General features: G+C 37.1%; 1 protein-coding gene across 1 annotated transcript; it reads left to right on the top strand.

The window, feature by feature from the left end:
- The first annotated feature begins 369 nt into the window (after positions 1-369).
- On the top strand, positions 370-13,746 carry LOC107697798 (matrix-remodeling-associated protein 5-like). Its single transcript, XM_016498660.1, has 6 exons — positions 370-545; positions 1,841-1,970; positions 2,159-2,549; positions 3,582-7,619; positions 8,588-9,488; positions 11,827-13,746. The coding sequence occupies exons 1-6, from the start codon at positions 370-372 to the stop codon at positions 13,727-13,729; spliced, it is 7,539 nt and encodes a 2,512-aa protein (XP_016354146.1). The 3' UTR covers positions 13,730-13,746.
- Positions 13,747-20,626: the final 6,880 nt, after the last annotated feature.

Raw genomic sequence — 20,626 nt, 5'->3', positions numbered from 1 at the left:
TTAAGGAATGCAAAAGGAATTCTTGCATAGCTTGGAACTAACCCTGAAGACCTTGAGGAGTCTGTGCGAGAAAATAAACTTAAGATAGTTCAGTAAATCCAGGAGGATAGTGTTTGATTCCGTAGATGCCATAGATGTTACAAATTATGATTGATATTGTATTGAAATTACTTTAAGTGTTGTAGCTCAAGCAATAGCGGACTGTGCTTGCGACACCAAGGTCATGGGTTTGATTCCCAGGGAATGCATGAATTGATCAGTTATAAACATTAAATGGATAAAAGCTTCAGCCAAATGCACGCATGTGAATGTTTTTGTGATTCCGTGTTTCAGCACTAGAGGGCCGTGAAGGCTTCAGAAGCGGGCATCATGGGCTCTTCTTGGATGGGCCTGATGCTGATGCTGCTGGTCAGTTTTCGTGGCTCCAGCGGGGTTTGTCCGCGGCAGTGCATCTGCTCTGCTCCCGCAGAAGTGCACTGCACCTTCCGTGCGCTCCTGACCGTTCCCACGGGCATCTCCAGACAGGTCCAGCGCATTAACTTTGGGCAAGTCATGGCAGAAACTGGAGGTTTATCATAGGATCATGTATCTGAAATATTAAGAGTGCACGCGTTTTACCTTTTGGAATCAAAACTCTTTATAATCTTGACAAAATACATATCGTCGGAAAGGTCTGAGTCTCAAGATTTCATTTTTTGTGACAGAAGTAATACTGAGAGATAAATTTATACATTTGTGACAGAAAAATGCATTAAAAAACTCAGTGGAGTTTGGATGGCACCTGGTGGCTGTTTGAGGTATAACACCTAAACAAAATTGCATAGGAACCTCAACTTTTTTAATATCAACTTCAAATTTGGAACATAACTCATTTAGACTTATGGCTTTAATCTCATATCAAATTTGGATTCAAACCAATTTTGTAAAATATTTATTTTATATAAAATAAAATCAAAATAGTACAGTACATTTTCTTTACAGTAAATTTAAACTTCTATAATTTTTATGCTTTCATTTTTTTGCAGTGATTTCACTTCTGCAATGATCTGCTGATTGTCTTCTTTAAAAAATAGATCAACCTTATGTCTGTATTCAAAAGCGTTCATGATGATTGGGGGGGGGGTGACAGTTAAGAGTTAAACCATTTTAAACATTTAAAAGTCAGTTTCTGTACAGGCTCAAACCTTAAAGTCTTGATTTAAAAAAAAAACAGTAAAGAGTTAATGTAACACTCATTGACACTATATGGGGTAAGTTGTCACATCTGACTAACTGTTATAAGAGGTGCAAGACAAATCTCAACAGATTGCACAGCGAAAATTGCTTTCAGCAAAACTTAAACTAAAGCAATTATTAGATTTACTGAAGAAATTGAGAGTAGTTCTATTCAAGCAAACGTGTTCTGGTATTCTGGTCTCAAGATAATATCTCAGGTCTCTCGTGTATGTAAAAATCATGAGTCTCGCAAACTTTAAGACTTTAATACTTAGTGTTTATGGTGTGATCACAGGATAGAATTTAAAAAAATGGCATTATTAGACAGCTTTCAACCACATATTTGAAATCAACATGCAAAGAGAGAAAATAAGCTTTTGTATCGTGATTTTTTGCTCAAAGGCACACAGTTGCTGAGATATTGTAGACCTTGAGACAACTTCTCTTTGACAACTAGCCCCGGCCTTCCATACTATATATGTGTACATAAAAATTAAGCATTTATATTTATGCATTTAGTAGACGTTTTTATCCAGAGTGAGTTACAAAAGAGGAACAACAATATTTGTACACTTCAACATAAAGAAATAAACACAATGGTAACTATGCCTTTGCTCTCTAACAGGTTTAACACTATAAATCACATCACAGACGTCTCCTTTGCTGGCCTTCGAAAACTAGAGCTGCTCATGATGCACGGCAACAACGTGCAGAAAATACCTGATGCTGCTTTTCAGGATCTGGTTTCATTACAGGTAAAATCACAGTCATCTGGTGAAGCACAGTAGAAGTCCTTCATGTACGTAGTTCTAATTAGTTCTAACTTAAAAAGATTCAAAGTAAAAGTGACTATTAGATTTCAAATGTTAAACAGACTACAGCTGTAAGCGATGCACTGTTTTTTTGTCAAAATGACTCAGTGAGTTCACTGTGTTTCCCGCAGGTTTTAAAAATGAGCTACAACAAACTGCGAGTCATTACCGGTCACACCTTCTCTGGTTTGACGGCTCTTGTTAGACTCCATCTGGACCACAACCGCATCGAGTTCATCCACCCGGATGCATTCAGTGGCCTGACCTCACTGCGTCTGCTCCATCTAGAGGCCAACCATCTGCAAAAGCTCCATCCTGCTACATTTAGTACGTTCTCGCTGCTGCGGCGTTTTTCTGTGTCTACGCTGAAGCATCTGTATCTCTCTGAAAACCTCCTCAGCTCGCTGCCCAGAAACATACTGGAGAGCATGCCGCAGCTGGAGAACCTCTTCTTATACGCAAATCCGTGGAGTTGCGACTGCCGGATGAGCTGGTTACAGAACTGGAGCGCACGAAATCCAGGTTATTAAACTGTTTCTGAGTGCTTCAGATGATCGTTGTCCAGATGTCACACTGTATAAACTTAGATATCGTATATCAGTATTAACTATATCTGAATTTCCTGTTTGTGCAGCAGTAGTTGAATAGTGTTGAGGTTTGAGGTCAGCTCAGGTTGTCTTTTGGTTCTGTTTTCATTCAGAATTCAGAATGCAAATAGATTGCAATTTATTTTTCTAAAGAACTTCTATTATAATAAAAATAATATTTATGTGTGTGTAAATATATACATGTATGTGCGTGTTTGTTTGTGTATATAACATCATCTGAAAGCTGAATAAATAATATTTCCATTGATGTATGGTTTGTTAGGATAGGACAATATTTGGCCGAGATACAACTATTTGAAAATCTGGAATCTGAGGGTGCAAAAAAAATCAAAATATTAAGAAAATCATCTTTAAAGTTCCAAATGAAGTTCTTAGCAATGCATATTACTAATCAAAAATTACATTTTGATATATTTACGGTAGGAACTTTACTAAATGTCTTCATGGAACACAATAAATCAGCATATTAGAATGATTTCTGAAGGATCATGTGACACTGAAGACTCTAGTTATGGTTGGTGAAAATTCACTTTGTCACTACTGCAATAAATTATATTTTAAAATATACTAAAATAGAAAACCATTATTTTAAATTGTAAAAATATTTCACAAAATGATACTGTTTTTAATGCATTTTGATCAAATAAATGCAGCCTTGATGAGCATAAGATACTTATTTAATAAACATCAAAAATCGTATTAATCTCAACCTTTAGAACAGTAGTGTGTGTATATACAGTATATACAAGTATGTTTAGTATTTATATTTTAACAAATGTATTTTAGATTTAAAAAAAAAAAATATCTGCTGTTGTTTCTGTTTGGGCCTCTGACTTTTTTTTCCAAAAAATTAAAAAGATCAAAATTAGAGATGTTTGAATATGTAGAACACTGAGTGAAGAACAAATTCTATCTTCTGAAGTCTGGATTTGTTTCGTTTTCCTAGGAGTGATGAAATGCAAAAAAGACAGATCGTTTTCCAGCGGTCAGCTCTGTCCACTATGTGCATCTCCTAAACACCTTAAAGGACAAGATATCTCAGATGTCAAAGAGTTCGTCTGCTCTGGACCAGCTATCAGCTCTCCAGGAAAGAACGTCTCACAAGAGGACAACATGAGTGAGCTTCTGCCCATCGACAGGATCAAACCACCGTTTGGAAACGTCTCCCTTGGTTTATCCGACGAGCATGGGACTAAAGTTGACTTGATCTGCCAAATACTTGAACCAAGAGAATCCACTAAAATCAGCTGGAATTATACAAAATCTCTGGAGATCGCTGCTAAAGTAACTCTCTTCTTTGACCTGGAGTGTCCTGTGGACAGAGACAACTATGAGAGCTTTTGGAGGCTTCTTGCGTACTATAGTGATGTGCCTGTGCATCTGCGAAGGGAAATCATGCTAAGCAGAGAGCCGGAGCTAAGCTACAGATACAGACAGGACATCGAAAGGGATGCCTATTTTTACACTGGTGTTCGAGCTAATGTTGTAGCCCGTCCATCTTGGCTCATGCAGTCCTTCATGAACATCAAATTAAACAGGCCTTATTCCTCCTCCAAGAGTGTGAGACTCATTCTAAACACTCATTTGACTACCACCACAGATAAGGAGCCCATCAAATCTTGGGTCATGATTGAACATGACAATAAAACCCAGACGAGCTTCAGTTCTGTTGTGGGTGGTGCGATTGAAATGGACTGCCGTGTGCAAAGCTCTGGAAACGCAGCTGTTCACTGGATGGCGCCAGATGGGTCAAAGATTAAAGCTGCGTTCGGCTCGACCGACAAAAGAGTGAGCGTTTCTAGCAGCGGCAAACTTCACATTAAATCTGTCGAGCACAGAGACTCTGGAGTTTATTATTGCATTGCTGAGGTTGCAGGAGATATTGATGTTCTGCCTTTCCGTTTTTCCGTTATGGAGTCCTCAACCCCGCTTCCAGGTGAAGAATTTGGAAACGCTTTAACAAAGTTTGTTGGCGAGTCTGCATCTTTGCCCTGTCTTACTACAGCGACTCCAGACGCTGTGGTGAATTGGATATTTCCAGATGGCAGTGTACTGAATGCCAAAGCAAATACATCCAGGGCTTTAGTCTTTCCCAACGGGACTTTGTTCATTCCTTATAGTCAGCTTAACAATAATGGATATCACAAATGTGTCGCCATGAACCAACACGGTGTGGATGTACTGGCGACTAAACTAACTGTTATGAGGCGGAAAGGAATCCAGCCACTGCGACAGTATCCCATCAGGCCGCAGTCTGCCGCGGGAGTGTCCACTAAGGTAAAAGCCTATTTGGAGGATGTAGAGGAAGCTTCCGGAGATGAAACTCAAGAGAGAGTTGTACCAAACAGAAGCGTTATTAATCGAAGGAAGGGTCCAAATGCAAGAACGCAAGGGCGTTCTTTTGGCAACATCCACCATAGGCGACCCTTTAGAAAGGGCATGCATGGACAACCAAACAGAACTGGCTTAACAAACCAAAGAACTGTTAATACCAAGAACAATATAGACCCTCAGAAGTGGGCCGTTCTTTTGGCCAAAATCCGTGAGAAAACCTCTCCGAAGAACTCATCAGTTAACATTGTCCAACATGGCACTGCAGAGATGGTGAATGTAGATCATCCGGGGTCGATTGACAACATTGAGAGTTCTTCTGGAGTCTCCAGTCCAAAGGAAGAGTCAAACACTTTCAGCACGCCACACCAAACGGATGTTTACCACAGGCATGCAATTACACCTCATATCAAGGGACAAAATAATAACGTATACCTAACGGCTCCTCCAGAATTACAAACTAGCTCAGACGAGGTGCCTTACATCTCAAATCCCACATCTGGACCCCATTATGTTATGACAGAGGTGAATGTTGTAGAAAGAGGCCATGTGAGCACCATAAGTGCCGAAAATGACCAAGTATATTCCGGGTCTGTCATCAAACCGGAGTCTGAGAATGAAAATGAGCTAAATTTCTCCGGAAAGACCGGCGTCCAGTCACAGATTGGGGGTTTTGATTTTGGACAGCCTGACAGCAGTTCATTTGCTACCATATCAAGCCCACGTGCTTCACCAAGTTCAGCGCCGTCCAGAGCAAAAGATCATTGGAGCTCCAGGAGAAGATTTGGAGGTAGGCGACGAATAAAATTGAGAAGGCCGTTCTCAAAGCTTCCGACAAGAAGACGGTGGTCAACCTCTACAGCTGCAGGAGTTCATGTTCCAACTTTGAAATCAGATCCGACAAGCCCAGCTGAAGACGCAATGATCCATCCAACTTCTACAACTACTGCTCACATTTACTCCAGAACCCCATCTGGAGACACATTGATCCATCCAACTAGTACAACCACTGCTCACATTTTTTCCACAAATCAAGCTGGAAGCTCGTCAATCCATCCAACTATCCCAGTAACCGCTCACATTTACTCCACAACCTTAGCTGAAAGCACGTCGCAATATCTGACTACTACTCCCACTTATCCTACTGCGCTGAGGGTATTCCCAAATGCCATTAATGAGGAAAACACCATCTCCCTCCCGGATGAGAAAACTGGTTCAAAAATCCACAAAGTAAAGGCAAGCAATTTCCTCCAAATCCAACAGATGCCTCCAAACTCTAGAAGCCCATCTGCATCTCCCCCCATGAGCACAATATCAGAGTTAGAGAATGAAGACATTACTCCTTTCGAGGAGGAAGAGGACAGAAGCATTGCATCTGCAGAGGAGATGGATGAGTACTCGGTTCCCACGAGTGTAGATCCGACATCTCGACTTGGCGTTGAAACCATTTCACTGACAACTGCCCAGCAGGATTTCTCAGGCATGCTTTCAACAGCGTTACCAAAGGCCAACAAAGAGATTCATCCAACAGAGATCAGCTTTACTTTGGACACAGACGGGCTGGATGTCTTCCACTTACCTGAATCACACTTCAGCAATGTTCTAAGAGAGAATTATACATTGGAAGTAAGTTCTACAGAAGAATTTTTAGTCACCTCCATGCCACGACCCCAAGACTACCCACTTTCAATTACAGTTACACAACCAAATGAAAGCTTTAAAGAAGAAGAATCCATTCACAACCAAGTGTCTTTTCCTTCAACACCAGAGACACTTACAGAATCCATAAAATCTGTTGGGAGACAAACCGAGTCTTTAGCCACAAGTTCACCATCGCCTACTCTTACTACTCAAACCAATGAGATTTACTTCTTACAACCAAACTCTGTTTCTAAGCAAGACCAGAGGGAAAGGTTAGTCCATGGACTCGATGAACCTTTGATTCCTCCTACATCTCTGAATACTTCGCCCACAATTACATTACCAGCAACTACAGCCATAATTCCCATTACAACCCAACTCATTGGAACAACAACAGCACCTACTACACTGTCGACAGCTGCTACTACTACTGGGCTTTCTTCGACTACTTCAGCTACTACGATGACGACTACTACTACTACTACTACTACACCTGCTATAAAGTCAACACTTAGTTATCTCTTACCAGACAATAGAATCCCATTTCACTCAAGAAATCCTGGAACGAACTACATTGATTCCAGGCACAGGGGAAGATTTCCCAGCACTAACCACAGGTATCCGTACTATAACAGTAGAAATCCTTCTGTGAATATTAGACCTAATATTATCAGAAAACCTTCCGTCACCACCTCACCTGTGGATTTTAACTCTCTCACCAACGTCAAATCAACTACTACACCTAAGATATTGACAGCAACTGCTCGATCTGCTACCTCGAGTCCCACAACTGCGTCAAGCACCACACAGCCAAACAACCAAATTCAGATCGATGAACCAGTGAACAGACAGTCAGGTGCAGTTCTGTTTCCTCAAGGACCGCAAATGAGGCCCAGGATCACTGCTGCCAAACTCCACACAGTCACTGTGAATGCTGGGACAGATGTGCAGTTACCATGTGATTCTGTGGGGGAGCCGAAACCCCTCCTGACCTGGACCAAAGTCTCCACAGGTAACTCACAATATGACATGACAAGTAGTTACAGTACATTATATGCAGGACTTGGAGTATAATTTTAATGCATAAACCTTGATATATTTTACAATAGAAGATAAATGTGTTTTTCTTACAGGCTTCCCTAAAGGTGATGTGTGTTTTGTTTTGCTTTATTTTATTTTGTTTTATTTAATTTTATTTTACACGTTGCAGCACACACACGCATATATATATATATATATATATATAATTTGACACTTTGTTTTCATATTTGTTTCGCTCTCTCTTTCTCTTTCTGCACTACTTGTCATACACCATATACACTACTTGGCATACACCATACATAAAAAAATATATATATTAAAATGTAAAGATATTATATGTTATTATATTAAAAATATATTTTATTACACAGACTAGGCAGAGATTATGTAAAACTAACAATTGTGGTATTTGTGCACAACACCTGTGCTTACAAATTCGTAGCGTATTTAATTATACTATTTTTCTGTATATTTTTATTAATAAGTTCTGTATATTTTTCTATTAATTTATTTGACTTATTTGTTTTTAATATAAATTGTATATTGTTTTTTAAATCAATTTGATGCATTTATTTATTATTTACTTTCAATCACTGTGTGTGTGTGTGTGTATATGCTATTACTTTACAATATATTAATTATATTATAGAGACTAAACAGGTTATGTAAAGCTAACAATATTATTGGTGTTTTTGTACAACCTCTGTGCCTACAAATTTAAAGCATCTATTATATTTCTAAATTCAAATTTTTTTTTTTTAAACGTTTGTTGTCTTATTTGTTTTTTTTTATGTATATATAAATTTTGTATTGTTTTTTTATTTTTATTAATTTGACACCTTTTTATTTGTTTTCAGTTTCTATTCTTTCTTTGTATATATGTGTCTAAATGACTACAAGCAGCTTTTCATTGGTTTAAATTCATTGAACTCTCCACAGGAGCCGTCATATCAACAAATACCAAAATCCAGCGATTTGAGGTCAAGTCCAATGGAACGTTTGTCATCCACAGCGTCCAGCTTCAGGACCGCGGGCAGTATCTGTGCAGCGCTCGCAATCCACACGGCATTGACAAGATGATGGTGACCCTAGTGGTGTTGGCCCACGTGCCCAGAATGATGCCTCCACGTCATAAAGATATAACAGTCTATCTCGGAAACAGTGCTTTCTTGGAATGCCAAGCACAAGGCCTCCCCATCCCAAACATCAGCTGGGTGCTTCCGGATCGATCGGTGGTGCGAGCCATTAATAACAGCGAACAGAAGGTCATGCTCTTCACCAATGGAACGCTTCAAGTCAAAAACACCAATTACCTGGACAAGGGCGTCTACAAATGCATCGCGAGCAACACCGCTGGAGCCGACATGCTTTCCGTGAGGCTACAAATCGCAGCCTTGCCTCCCACAATCCAAGAGCAGCTCTGGGAGAACTACACCGTCTCTGATGGCCAATCAGCGTTCATGCTCTGCACCGCTAAAGCCACGCCTGATCCGACCATCCGCTGGGTCACGTTTACCGGCATGCAGCTTCGCCCCTCGCAGTTCATCAATGGCAATTTGTTCGTTTTCCCCAACGGGACGCTGTTTATCCGCAACCCTGCAGAGAAGGATTCTGGGAATTATGAATGCGTGGCTGTGAATTCGGTGGGTGTTGCTAAAAGGACTGTGAATCTGCAGGTGAAGAAAAGCTCCACTACCACCAGAATCATGTCCACTTCTACACACAGTACTGATGTCCGCTACGGAGGTCAGCTGAGTCTCAACTGTTCGGCCACTGGAAGCCCCAATCCCAGGATCACCTGGAGGACGCCGTCTAAAAAACTGGTTGATGCATATTACAGGTAAAAGAATTGCATATTACTACATTTTCATTGGGGATGCAGCGAAATCGAAGCCGTTAACGAACAAAATGAAACACTGGGCCGAATACTGAACGTTTTTTTTTTCCCCATGTCAATTTTTTTTTTACCATTGCATAAATTAAATAGCCTAAATGTGCTTTTTACTGTTGCTTTTCAAAGACAAATTCAATTACAGAACAACAATTTAAAAATATTTATGTAACACTGAACATTTTTAACATTCTAGCAGACATTATATCAACAAAGCACAATTTAACTTAAAATTAATAAGTTAGTAAAACAATATTTGTTGGCCATTTTTTGAAAACCCCTCCTTGAATCAGGCATGCATTTTTACTGTACAAATAAATGCAGCCTTCACTGTAAAAAATAAATCAAAAGTTGAGAAAACTTAAACGTTTAAGGCAACCAGCTTCAGGAGATTTTTGAGTTTTCACAACTTGTTTTTGTAGGAGATTTTTGAGTTTTCTCAACTTTTTGTTGTATAAACTGAATACAAGAAGTTGAGAAAACTCAAAAGTGCCCTGAAGCTGGTTGCCTTAAACTTTTACGTTTTCTCAACTTTAGATTTTTTGCAGTGTTGCTGAGCAGAAGGGACTTCTTTTAAAAGACTAGAAAATATTACAGATCTCAATTTGAACACTATGGGCACCACACATATGGATTTTACTGTCTCTGGCTCTCTTTGGAATTATTTTGAATCTCTCCATATACACTGTTGGTTAAAGAGCATGATTAACCGAATAGCAAAACAACATGACGTGTAATTAATTTCAGAGGACAGAAGAAACTAAATGGATACAGAGGGAAGACAAAAAGAACATTAATCAAATGCAGAGAAGAAAGCATAGTTCTTCTGAATTAACAATTTTTTGCCCAAAATCATCATAAGCCTAAATTAGCAACCGTGAACACCAATGGTCTGTATGATCTGCTTTGGCTTATGATGCTTTTGGGAAACACAGCCTTGATTAGTAAATATGTGGTTTTGGCACAATTGCATTTTTTGTTACGCTTTGATAAAACGTCATGTGGTGTTACTAAAACAGAAATCCTTTTATATATGTGCAGCTTTACAGATGTACAAATAGGCATTGCTGACGTGTAAATGTGGGCTGTAGTTTGCTTATATTTGGTGTTTCTGACACTAGAAATCAAGGATTTCAGAATGTCTTTTTTTTGTTTGTTTGTTTTCATTAGAATGAAGTTTTGAGTTCTTAAAATAATTATCTTGATATGAACCAGAGCTCAAACAAATTTTAATGGACTGTTATATTTCTGCTCCCATGAGAATATTGGTTTGCTCTGGTTTTTAAATAAGTTAATCCAAATTTAGTTTTATAATTTGTAGGAAAAAATGGATCTTAACTCTTTCCCCACTAGCGTTTGTATGAAAAAGTTGCCATTATTGATCATTTTTACAAAATGTTCATGGCCCACAGAGTAATTTGAATATCTGAACATGCAATACGTCAAAAGAAAGAACTCAATTTAAAATTTAAATTAATTAATTTAAATTAAAAAAAGTTTTTTTTTTACTTTTTCTAGCTTTATGCATTCTTTTTTTTTATCAACACTTGAATGTGGGCAAGTTTCATAATTTAAAAAAAATTATAAAAACATTTTTAACAAAAAGCTGAGCAAATGGCGTTTTTGTCAAAGGCTATGTTCGGATTGGATTTAGATCGATGATAAAAACAGATGAAGTCGATCACTTCCATCAACACCCCCAAAGCTTCACAGTACTAAACCACTTCCTGGGTCAACATTTAATTCAGTAACTTTAAGCAGGTTTGTTTTATATGCTGTTCAATGTTTGATGATCGTGTTATTTTGCATCAGTTTCTGCTGCTTCTTCACCGTGTTTTGGTCCAGGGATTCAGTACTCTTTTAGAAAATGTGCAATGGCGCCCCCTACTGTACACCAGTGAAAACACAGAAAAACTGAAAATTCAGTCAATGGCGGGGAAAGAGTTTTTAGTTCTATTCCAACTTTTAATAGCTCAAGTATGGTTTTTGCCATGACAACAGCGGACAAAAAACTGGCATGGTGTTAAAAAACAAGCAAACATGATATGAGCCCTTTAATAAATGATTTCAGAGTAAGTCGTTTTTTTGCATTTTTGTTGCAATAAATATTGCTTTTTCCACTGGAAGGAAGTTTTGAGTTCTGAAAGTATTTTTTTTCCCCCATTGTGCAATGAACTCTTTAATCTCAAAAGATCAAGGAAAATTTGATTCCTCAAATTATAATAAATGATACGTTTACTAGTGTCACACTTATCAGAATGTAACCTCTTTTTATCCCTCGTTTCAGCTTTGATCGCAGAATGCAAGTGTTCGGCAACGGCACGCTCACCATCACGTCAGTGACCGAGAAGGATGAGGGCAACTATCTCTGTGTGGCCAGAAACAAAAGGGGTGATGACTACGTCCTCCTTAAAGTCAATGTGATGATGAAAGCGGCTAAAATCGACCACAAGTCACTGAGCGATCACGAGGTGTCGTTCGGAGGAGAGCTGAAAGTCGACTGCGTCGCTTCTGGTCTTCCTAATCCAGAAATCACGTGGAGTCTCCCAGATGGTACCAAGGTCAACAGCATCCCTCAATCTGACGATAACGGGGTTCGCGCCAAGAGATACGTGATGTTCGATAACGGCACACTATATTTAAACGAAGTTGGAATGAAGGAGGAAGGCGACTACACGTGCTACGCCGAGAATCGGATTGGGAAAGATGAAATGAAGGTTCATATCAAGGTGGTGGCGGATGCACCGATCATCCAAAACAATGTTTACAGCATCGTCAAAGTTCCTTACGGAGAAACCGCCGTCCTTAACTGCAGCGCCAAAGGAGAGCCAACTCCCATAATCACATGGACGTCTCCGGCTCATCGCGCCATAGTGCCAGTTTCCCACAAATACCAGATCGCCAACGATGGAACTTTGCGCATTCAAAAAATCCAGAGGTTTGACAGCGGGAATTATACGTGCTCAGCTAGGAACGTTGCGGGAATTGACAAGAAAGTCGTTCACGTTGAAGTCCTTGTGTCAACGCCGGTTATAAACGGATTTGAGAGTCTTGGGGTCGTTCGTAAAACTGTCGTAAAGGATCAGCGCGTGCTTTTAGACTGCAAACCAAACGGAAACCCAATTCCGAGGATCATATGGGTGTTTCCCAACAACATTGTGCTTCCAGCGCCGTACTACGGCTTGAGGATTACGGTCCATCGCAACGGCACGCTGGACATCCACGCGGTGCGGAAAAGCGATTCTGTCGCGCTTCTTTGCATCGCACGTAATGAAGGAGGAGAAGCCAAACTCCAGGTTCAACTCGAGGTGACCGAAGGAGTTGAAAAGCCACGATTGCGAAATCCACCTACAGAGTCCGTCCAACTCTCCGACGGGATAATAAATCTAAATTGTTCCGTAGAAGGAAAACCGTCACCGGAGATCACTTGGATTCTCCCGAATGGGACGTCGCTTCTTAGGGGAACTAGTATTTTCCGTTTCCATCATCGATTTGATGGGACTTTGGTTATTCGAGACCCGTCGGTTTCGGAGATCGGATGGTATCGATGCGTCGGGCGCAACAGCGCCGGATACGTCGAGCGAACCGTGACATTAGAGTCCAACAGAAAACCGGAAATCACTAACAAGTACAGCTCGCTCGTCAGCATCATAAACGGCGAGAATCTGCATCTCAACTGTTTGTCCGGTGGTCAACCGTTACCCAAACTTACCTGGACTCTACCGAACGGAGTCGTCCTAACCCGGCCGCAAACAACCGGACGATATTCGGTCCTAAACAATGGCACTCTTGCCGTCCAAAGGACGTCTGTGTACGATAGAGGGATGTACCTCTGCCAAACGACTAATGAGCATGGATCGTCCAGCCTGTCGGTTTCGGTGATCGTAATCGCGTATCCGCCGCGGATAACCAAAGGACCCTCGCCGGTGACTTACGCTAGTCCAGGTGTGGCCGTTCAGTTAAACTGCATTCCTCTCGCTACGCCTAAAGCCGAGGTGGTTTGGGAAATGCCTGACGGTCTTCAGCTGAAGGTTGGCATCCAGCCGCGACTTTATGGAAACAAGTATCTCCATCCGCAAGGTTCACTGGTCATTCAGAACCCTTCCAGCAGAGACAATGGCGTTTATAAGTGCACCGCCAAAAACGTGATCGGTAGCGACAGCAGATCAACTTACGTCTATGTGTTTTGATGCAAACTAACTTTACAGACAAGCCCGAAGAACTGCATTAAGACTGTTCGTACAAAAATATATATCATCTTTTGGAATCACTTTCTACTGACTCTTGTAAATATGAAAGCGTGATATTTTAATCCCCTTCAAATGAAGCGACTCTGGAGTATATGTACGTTAATGGATGTTCATTAACGCTCTTTGGAAAGTAAACTGATAATCAAGCTCGCATGGAATTTGCACCAATAGAACTCTGCAAAATTCACTAAATTCTACACATGCTTGTTTGTTTATTTGGTAACACTTTACTTAAAGCCTTTATGTATAATGCATTATAAAAGTAGTTTTAATGCATCCCTTGTAATGCACCTTATAATGCATTGCCAGTTAACACTTTATAACACTTATAAATTCATTGTTACACTATGCATTTTAAATTTGGTAATAATTTACAACGCACATTATGAATAATTATAATGCATTATACCCCTTAATAACCCTTTACAATGCATTATACATAAATGCTTTAAGTAAAGTGTTACCATTTATTTAATATCTTTGCTATTTATATTGTGCTTTTAGTTATCAAGAAGCATAAGCTCCATTTAGCACATTTTACCATGATTAATTTAATTGGTAATGCTTTACAATAAGGTTCAGATTGCCAACTGCATTGAACATCAGCTAAGATGATTGATTATATGATTTAGAATTTCTATTATTATTAGTTTAATTTTATAATTTACTAATATATTATTGAAATCAAAAGTTGTATCTCTTAATATTATTTAACGCACCTGAACTAACATGAACTTACAGTGAACAGCTGTTTTAATTAACACTGAGAAAGATTAAATAAATTATGTAACAAATGCATTGCTCATTGTTGCAGTGGGACTAACTAATGAGATTTTTTGGAAAGTGTAACAAATTCATTCATAGAATCCTGCAGATTTTTGCCCCTACATTATTTTCACATTTTACACGCATTCATTTAGCAAATGCTTTTTTCAAAAAAAAAAAGAAATTTTTTGAAAATATAGTGAAAATGTTTTATTAAATCAGGGATTCCTTCCAGTGCATATTATTAAGTTTTCTTTTTTCTTTTGTCACATTAACAATGATGTTGCACTTCTGAGGTTGAGAAACTGTGGTCGTTCTCACCTCAACACTGTGCCAAGAGCTGATTTAATACACGAATGAAGACAAATCTGTTTTTGGATCTGTTCATTCCTTCTCTGTGTATCATCTTTCATTTATTTTAATTAATTATTTGTCTTTTTTGTCTAAAAACTAACTCACACCCACAATTTTATTATTTATAAACACAGCAAACAGTACTTTGGACTGGCTTCATTTTTAATAAATACTGTTTTCATAATTCTTTAGTAATTTGTAAACATATGGTGCTTTAATTTTACCAAAAAAAGCAAATTGTAGCACGTTTTTAGCTAAAGAACTACATTTATATGATTTTATTGCTAATTTAATTTGACACACATATACTGTACTATAGTATTATGTCTACTACTTCTATATATAAAGTACAATGCACACTCTACTATGCAGTATATTTTTCCCCTCAATGTTTTTTGTCAAACTGTATAGTGTGGTGGTCAAGATTGACAGCACTATTTGGGATTTTTACATCAGTCTTCTCGTGTGACGCCTTTATTAATATGATTTTGAAATTATAACACAGTCCTTAAAGGAATAGTTCAGCCAAAAATGTATATTTGCTGAATTTGTTCTCACTCTCAAAATATGCTTTGTACCTTACAATGTTCTGATAATCACCATAACAACACATAATAATATTTAGACCTAAATTTAAATTATTTCTATTTATATTTCCATGCATTTTGCGTTACACATAAACAGACTAATAAACGTAATGTGATGCATATTTGTCAGTCAGTAACTAGCTTTGTATATTTATCATCAGTAAATCCAATTTCAGTCAATCTCATAGATTGTAACTAATTGAATATTGCTTGTTTCACAGCTATAGTCATATTTTAACCATGCTCATGCTTTTTAATTGAATAAATGTAATTGTTTTTGCAATTAATATGATTATGCTGATTCAAAGCTGTTTGCATAAATGCATTTTGAAAATATCATTATTTAAATAAAACAAATAGATGCATAGTAATATGCATGGATACATATTTAAATAATAAACACTACAATGTTTTCCAGAGTGCAGACATCTTGTTTCATTGACGTATGAATGACAAATATGCATAACATTAAGTTTATTTGTTAAAACTGTGTCCAAATGCATGGACATTTTATATGCAATTCAAATACATAAATCTTGAATTTAAGACAAAATATTTTTTGAGTCACAAGTTCATTGTAAGTGGCTTGCCCATAAAACATTGCAGATATTCATATATAGACAATAAACATTAACTAAATGACAAAACCCCCTAACGTATATTACTGAAAACAAAAACAAGAAACAAAACTATTTATAGGACATAGCTTTTTCTTACAAAAATCATACATTTGACAGTATTTTATAGTAAAATTGCATATAATGTCATGTTAAACCATGTTTCACTGTATAAGTTAACCAGTTAACAGATTTTTGCTGCACCATAAAAAAATATCTAAATATAAATGATCTTGTATCTCATTAATTCTGAGTTATTTCAGATGTCTTCACAATTAAGGACAAACTGGGGAATTGAATGAGACGGCAATAACTGGCTTTTGTCCTATTTCTCCTTTTCCATTCCCAGAGTGCATTTCTCTTCATATTTAATGATTTATAAACAGCCGCTCGATCACAGCTAACCTTGACTTGAAGCAATAGTGACGACAACAGCTGTCAGGTTTATTATAGACTGTTGTAACTGGTTTATATGCTTATCTCAGTTCCATATGTAGAGCGATAAAACATACATTTACTGAAAACAATTAGACTGTTTGCATATCTCTTTATAATAAGTCATAATTGAAAGAAATGAGTTCCCAGCTCTTACAGGTTCATGTCTAAACCAGCCTGAAGAGTTCTGATAGTTTAAAAATCATGGATTTATGGTTAATAAGGTCAAAAAGCAAGAGTCCAAGAGGAAAAGCAGCTGTTTCTGAGTCACACGTCTCAGATTTATGTCTCGTTCCTCCCAAAATCCTGCCCTAAAGTTTGCTACACATCTCTGAAGCTTCATTAAGTCTCGTTAGTTTACTGGATAGATGGTTTTCCAGCTTCAGCTGATCTCAAGGCTTCTCATGGCTTTATTGCACTACAGATCTATATTATTTACAGTCAAATGGCAAGTAATGCTAAATAATAATAATATGTGATAGTGATTTTGTTGTACTTCAAGTCAGCACCTTTTAGGGAGGGAAAAATCATTAAATACATGCAGACAGACGTGCTTTTACAGTACACATGCAAAAGGTGATTTTCTCTTGCATTTTTATTGTTTCCTATGCAGTACAAATGTCTAAATATTCTTAAATCAAGACACATTTACTTGAGAAGCAAAATGGCTTATGATAATTAGTCTTGTTTTCTGAAAAACGTATCAATATAAACTTATTTTATGCCTGAATTGAGAAAAAAATATCGGTAACACTTTACATATAATGCATTATAAAAATATTTTTAATGCATGAACGATGCAGCTTATTAATAATGCATTGTATGATCTCATGAATAATTGCAACCACAGTCATAATACATTGTTTCACCTTTAAAAATCGAATGCATTAAAACACACGACAAACAACGAATTTCAGATGCAACAAGAAATCTGCAAATATTATAATGCATTTTAACTTTGACTACAATTATTTATGAAAACATATAATGCATTACAGCATACATAATGAACACCTTTATGGCTTCAAGTAAAGTGCTATGAAAATATCTGCCAATGTTGTAAGAAAAATGAACTTAACTTGAGTTTATTTTTCTAACACCATTGGCAGATTTATTTATTTTTTTCATTTTTATTGCATAAACTCACTTCATTTTGATTCATTGTCTAAGAAAACAGGACTCTTTGTGTCATTTTGCTTTGCAAGTAAATGCATCTTGATTTACGAAGCTTTTATGTATATAATATACGTTATATATGCATGTATAATATATAATGCATTATAATATATATATATATATATGCATTATATAATGCATTTTAATAATAATATGTATTAAAAATATGACAAGCAACCAATTTCAGATGTAACAAGGTGCCTGCAAATATTATAATGCATTTTGACTTTGCATAAACTCACTTCATTTTGATTGATTTTCTAAGAAAGCAGAAAATGCTTTGCAAATAAATGCATCTTGATTTAAGAAGCTTTTATATATAATATACGTTATATATGCATGTATAATATATAATGCATTATAAAAATATTTATTGCATTATGCACCTCATAATGCATTGTATTATCTCATGAATAATTGTAACCAGTTATGATAAAAATTATAATGTATTAAAAATATGACAAGCAACCAATTTCAGATGTAACAAGGTGTCTGCAAATATTATAATGCATTTTGATTTTGTTTACAATTATTTATTAAATTATATAATGCATTGCAACGTACATTATGAACACCTAGTAAAGTGTCACCAAAGTATCTGTCAATGGAGTATGAAATTTGTTTAGTTTTCTGATGCCATTGCAGATATTTTTTTCCTTTTCTTAGCATAAATTTACTTCATTTTGAACAGCTTTCATAGAAAACAAAACTTCTTCCATCATTTTGCTTTTCAAGAAAACGTATCTTGATTTAAGGATGCTTGGATATTTCTCCTGTAAAACAAGACAAAGGGAGAAAATCAAAATTTGCAGTGTACAGTATTTTGTATATGATGCAGATAAACTACAATCTAAAATAAAATTCAATTAAAATCTGTCTTCCGGGAACTTTGTCATTTAAAGTCTGATGAGTTTATGATGTGGATCTGTTTGAATCTTGCAGCTCTTCAGTCTGATTCTCCGTCTTGAAATGATGACAGAATGTTTAATTATAGAAGTTATTAATGGAAAATATTGTTTGTCCCACCGAATATCTGCAAAAATGAGGGCCGTATCTCGTACACTCTCAGGAAAAAAAGGTACAACAGCTGTCACTGGGGCGGTACCTTTTCTAAAGGTACACTTTTGTACCTTGTAGGTACTAATATGTACCTTTAAGGTAACAATATGGACTCTTTAGGTACAAAGGTGGGCCTTTTGAAAAGGTACCGCCCCAGTGACAGCTTTTTTTTTTTTACCTTTTTTTCTGAGAGTGTATTGACCCTTTTTATTGGTATTTTTATAGCTAATTTCGGATGATTGGTTTCATTTACGGTGATCATGTGCTGATCTGGTGTGTCTTTGGGATGCTTTTTGACCTGAAAAGTAGAGTTTTGTTGAACTGATGAATCTCCGCAAGGCTTTAGAGATGTTGGGAAGTCTGATCTTCATGAAAAGCTTTTCGAAGTCATTGCATTCGCCCCTTAACCGTCCTGATCAAGCGTTTGTGTGTCTGCTTAAGCGGAATGATCAAATACTTCAAACACACTGTATGAGGTTATAACATCCATTCGCTTGATTTCATGCAGATGTTGCTCTTCAAAGATCTCCTGGTCAGCAGTAAAATAAAAACTTGAGTCATTCAGAAAAAAAAACGTAGAAGTCCCTTACGATGATCTGGGGACTCGTGGTTTTTCAAGCAGATCAAGCCATCGGGATTGAGTTTATGGGACTGAATGTTAATGGTTTTGCAGAAACTCTCACCCTGAGACAGAAAGAAGAAGCTGGAGTGATCGGTTCACATCTGTGTGTGTTTGATGCAGGGTTGATTTATGTGGCTGAACAATGCAAAAGCAGCTCGTTTGTGACGCCCACAGTTTTATGCGCTATTGTTCCTCAAAAGATCCACAAAGATCTCGTAATCTTCATTATGACAGACTTTGTAGTCTGTGCTCCCACGGATAAGAAACAGCGAAACACAAGAGTTGACCAGCTTTTTGGACTAACTAAGCAAAAATCACAGCACAGCTAACTTAAAAACAGATCAGCTGCTCTAAAAATGTGTCTACTTGCTCCACACGCTGCACAAAATGATGTTCTTTCTCAGTGTTTCTGTCTTGTTTTCCAGTACACATATGTAAACATTCATAAATCAAGATACATTTGCTTAAAACGTAAAATGATGCAAGACATTAAGTTATTTAAAATAAAAAAGTTACTTTCCCTTTTAATTAAGTTGGTTTTTCTGACCACAATGGCAGATATGTTTTGATCATTAGCTCACACTTCTCAAGCAAAAAATAAATAAATACATAAAAAGGAAAAAATTGACAAAACAGTCATGCTTCATAACGTAATCTCTCTCATATGAAGAACTGAAACATCTGATTCATTTGAGAAAATCATTTTGCTGAAGTAGTTTATGTAAATATTATTTGAGTTTCTGCATCTTTAAATCCCATTATAGATTTTAAAAGCAAAAAAGTGGTTAGTGCTGCTATGATGATGACTTACAAATTATTTAATATTATACATTTATTTTTTTTAGAATTATGAAATTATATATTTTATTATTGTATAATAAAAATATATATTATATCATTTTATTAAATTTATATTTAATATTAATGTTATAATTTATGATTTATCACTCTAATTTTCTGATTTTGTGCCAGTTCTGAATAGTGCAAGCTGCTTTTTCAGAAGAGCAGCCTGACTGCAGTTTGTCAAGCTACTAGTTATTTAAAGTAGTCAAGCAGTTTTAAAGTAGCTTCAGCACAAGTTTTGACAGAGAGACTGAGAACTAGACAGCTGAAGCAACAAGACTGCATATCATCTGTGTGTGTGTGTGTGTGTGCGTGCGTGTCTGTGTGAGAGTGAGTGAGTGAGTGTGTCGGTGTGAGAGTGAGTGAGTGAGTGTGTCGG

This window comes from Sinocyclocheilus anshuiensis, unplaced genomic scaffold (genome assembly GCF_001515605.1).
Source record: "Sinocyclocheilus anshuiensis isolate Anshui unplaced genomic scaffold, SAMN03320099.WGS_v1.1 scaffold1123, whole genome shotgun sequence".
In the NCBI taxonomy this organism is placed as follows: Eukaryota; Metazoa; Chordata; class Actinopteri; order Cypriniformes; family Cyprinidae; genus Sinocyclocheilus; species Sinocyclocheilus anshuiensis.
Note: the sequence above shows the minus strand (reverse complement) of the source record. Positions and strands in the feature narration are given on the sequence as shown.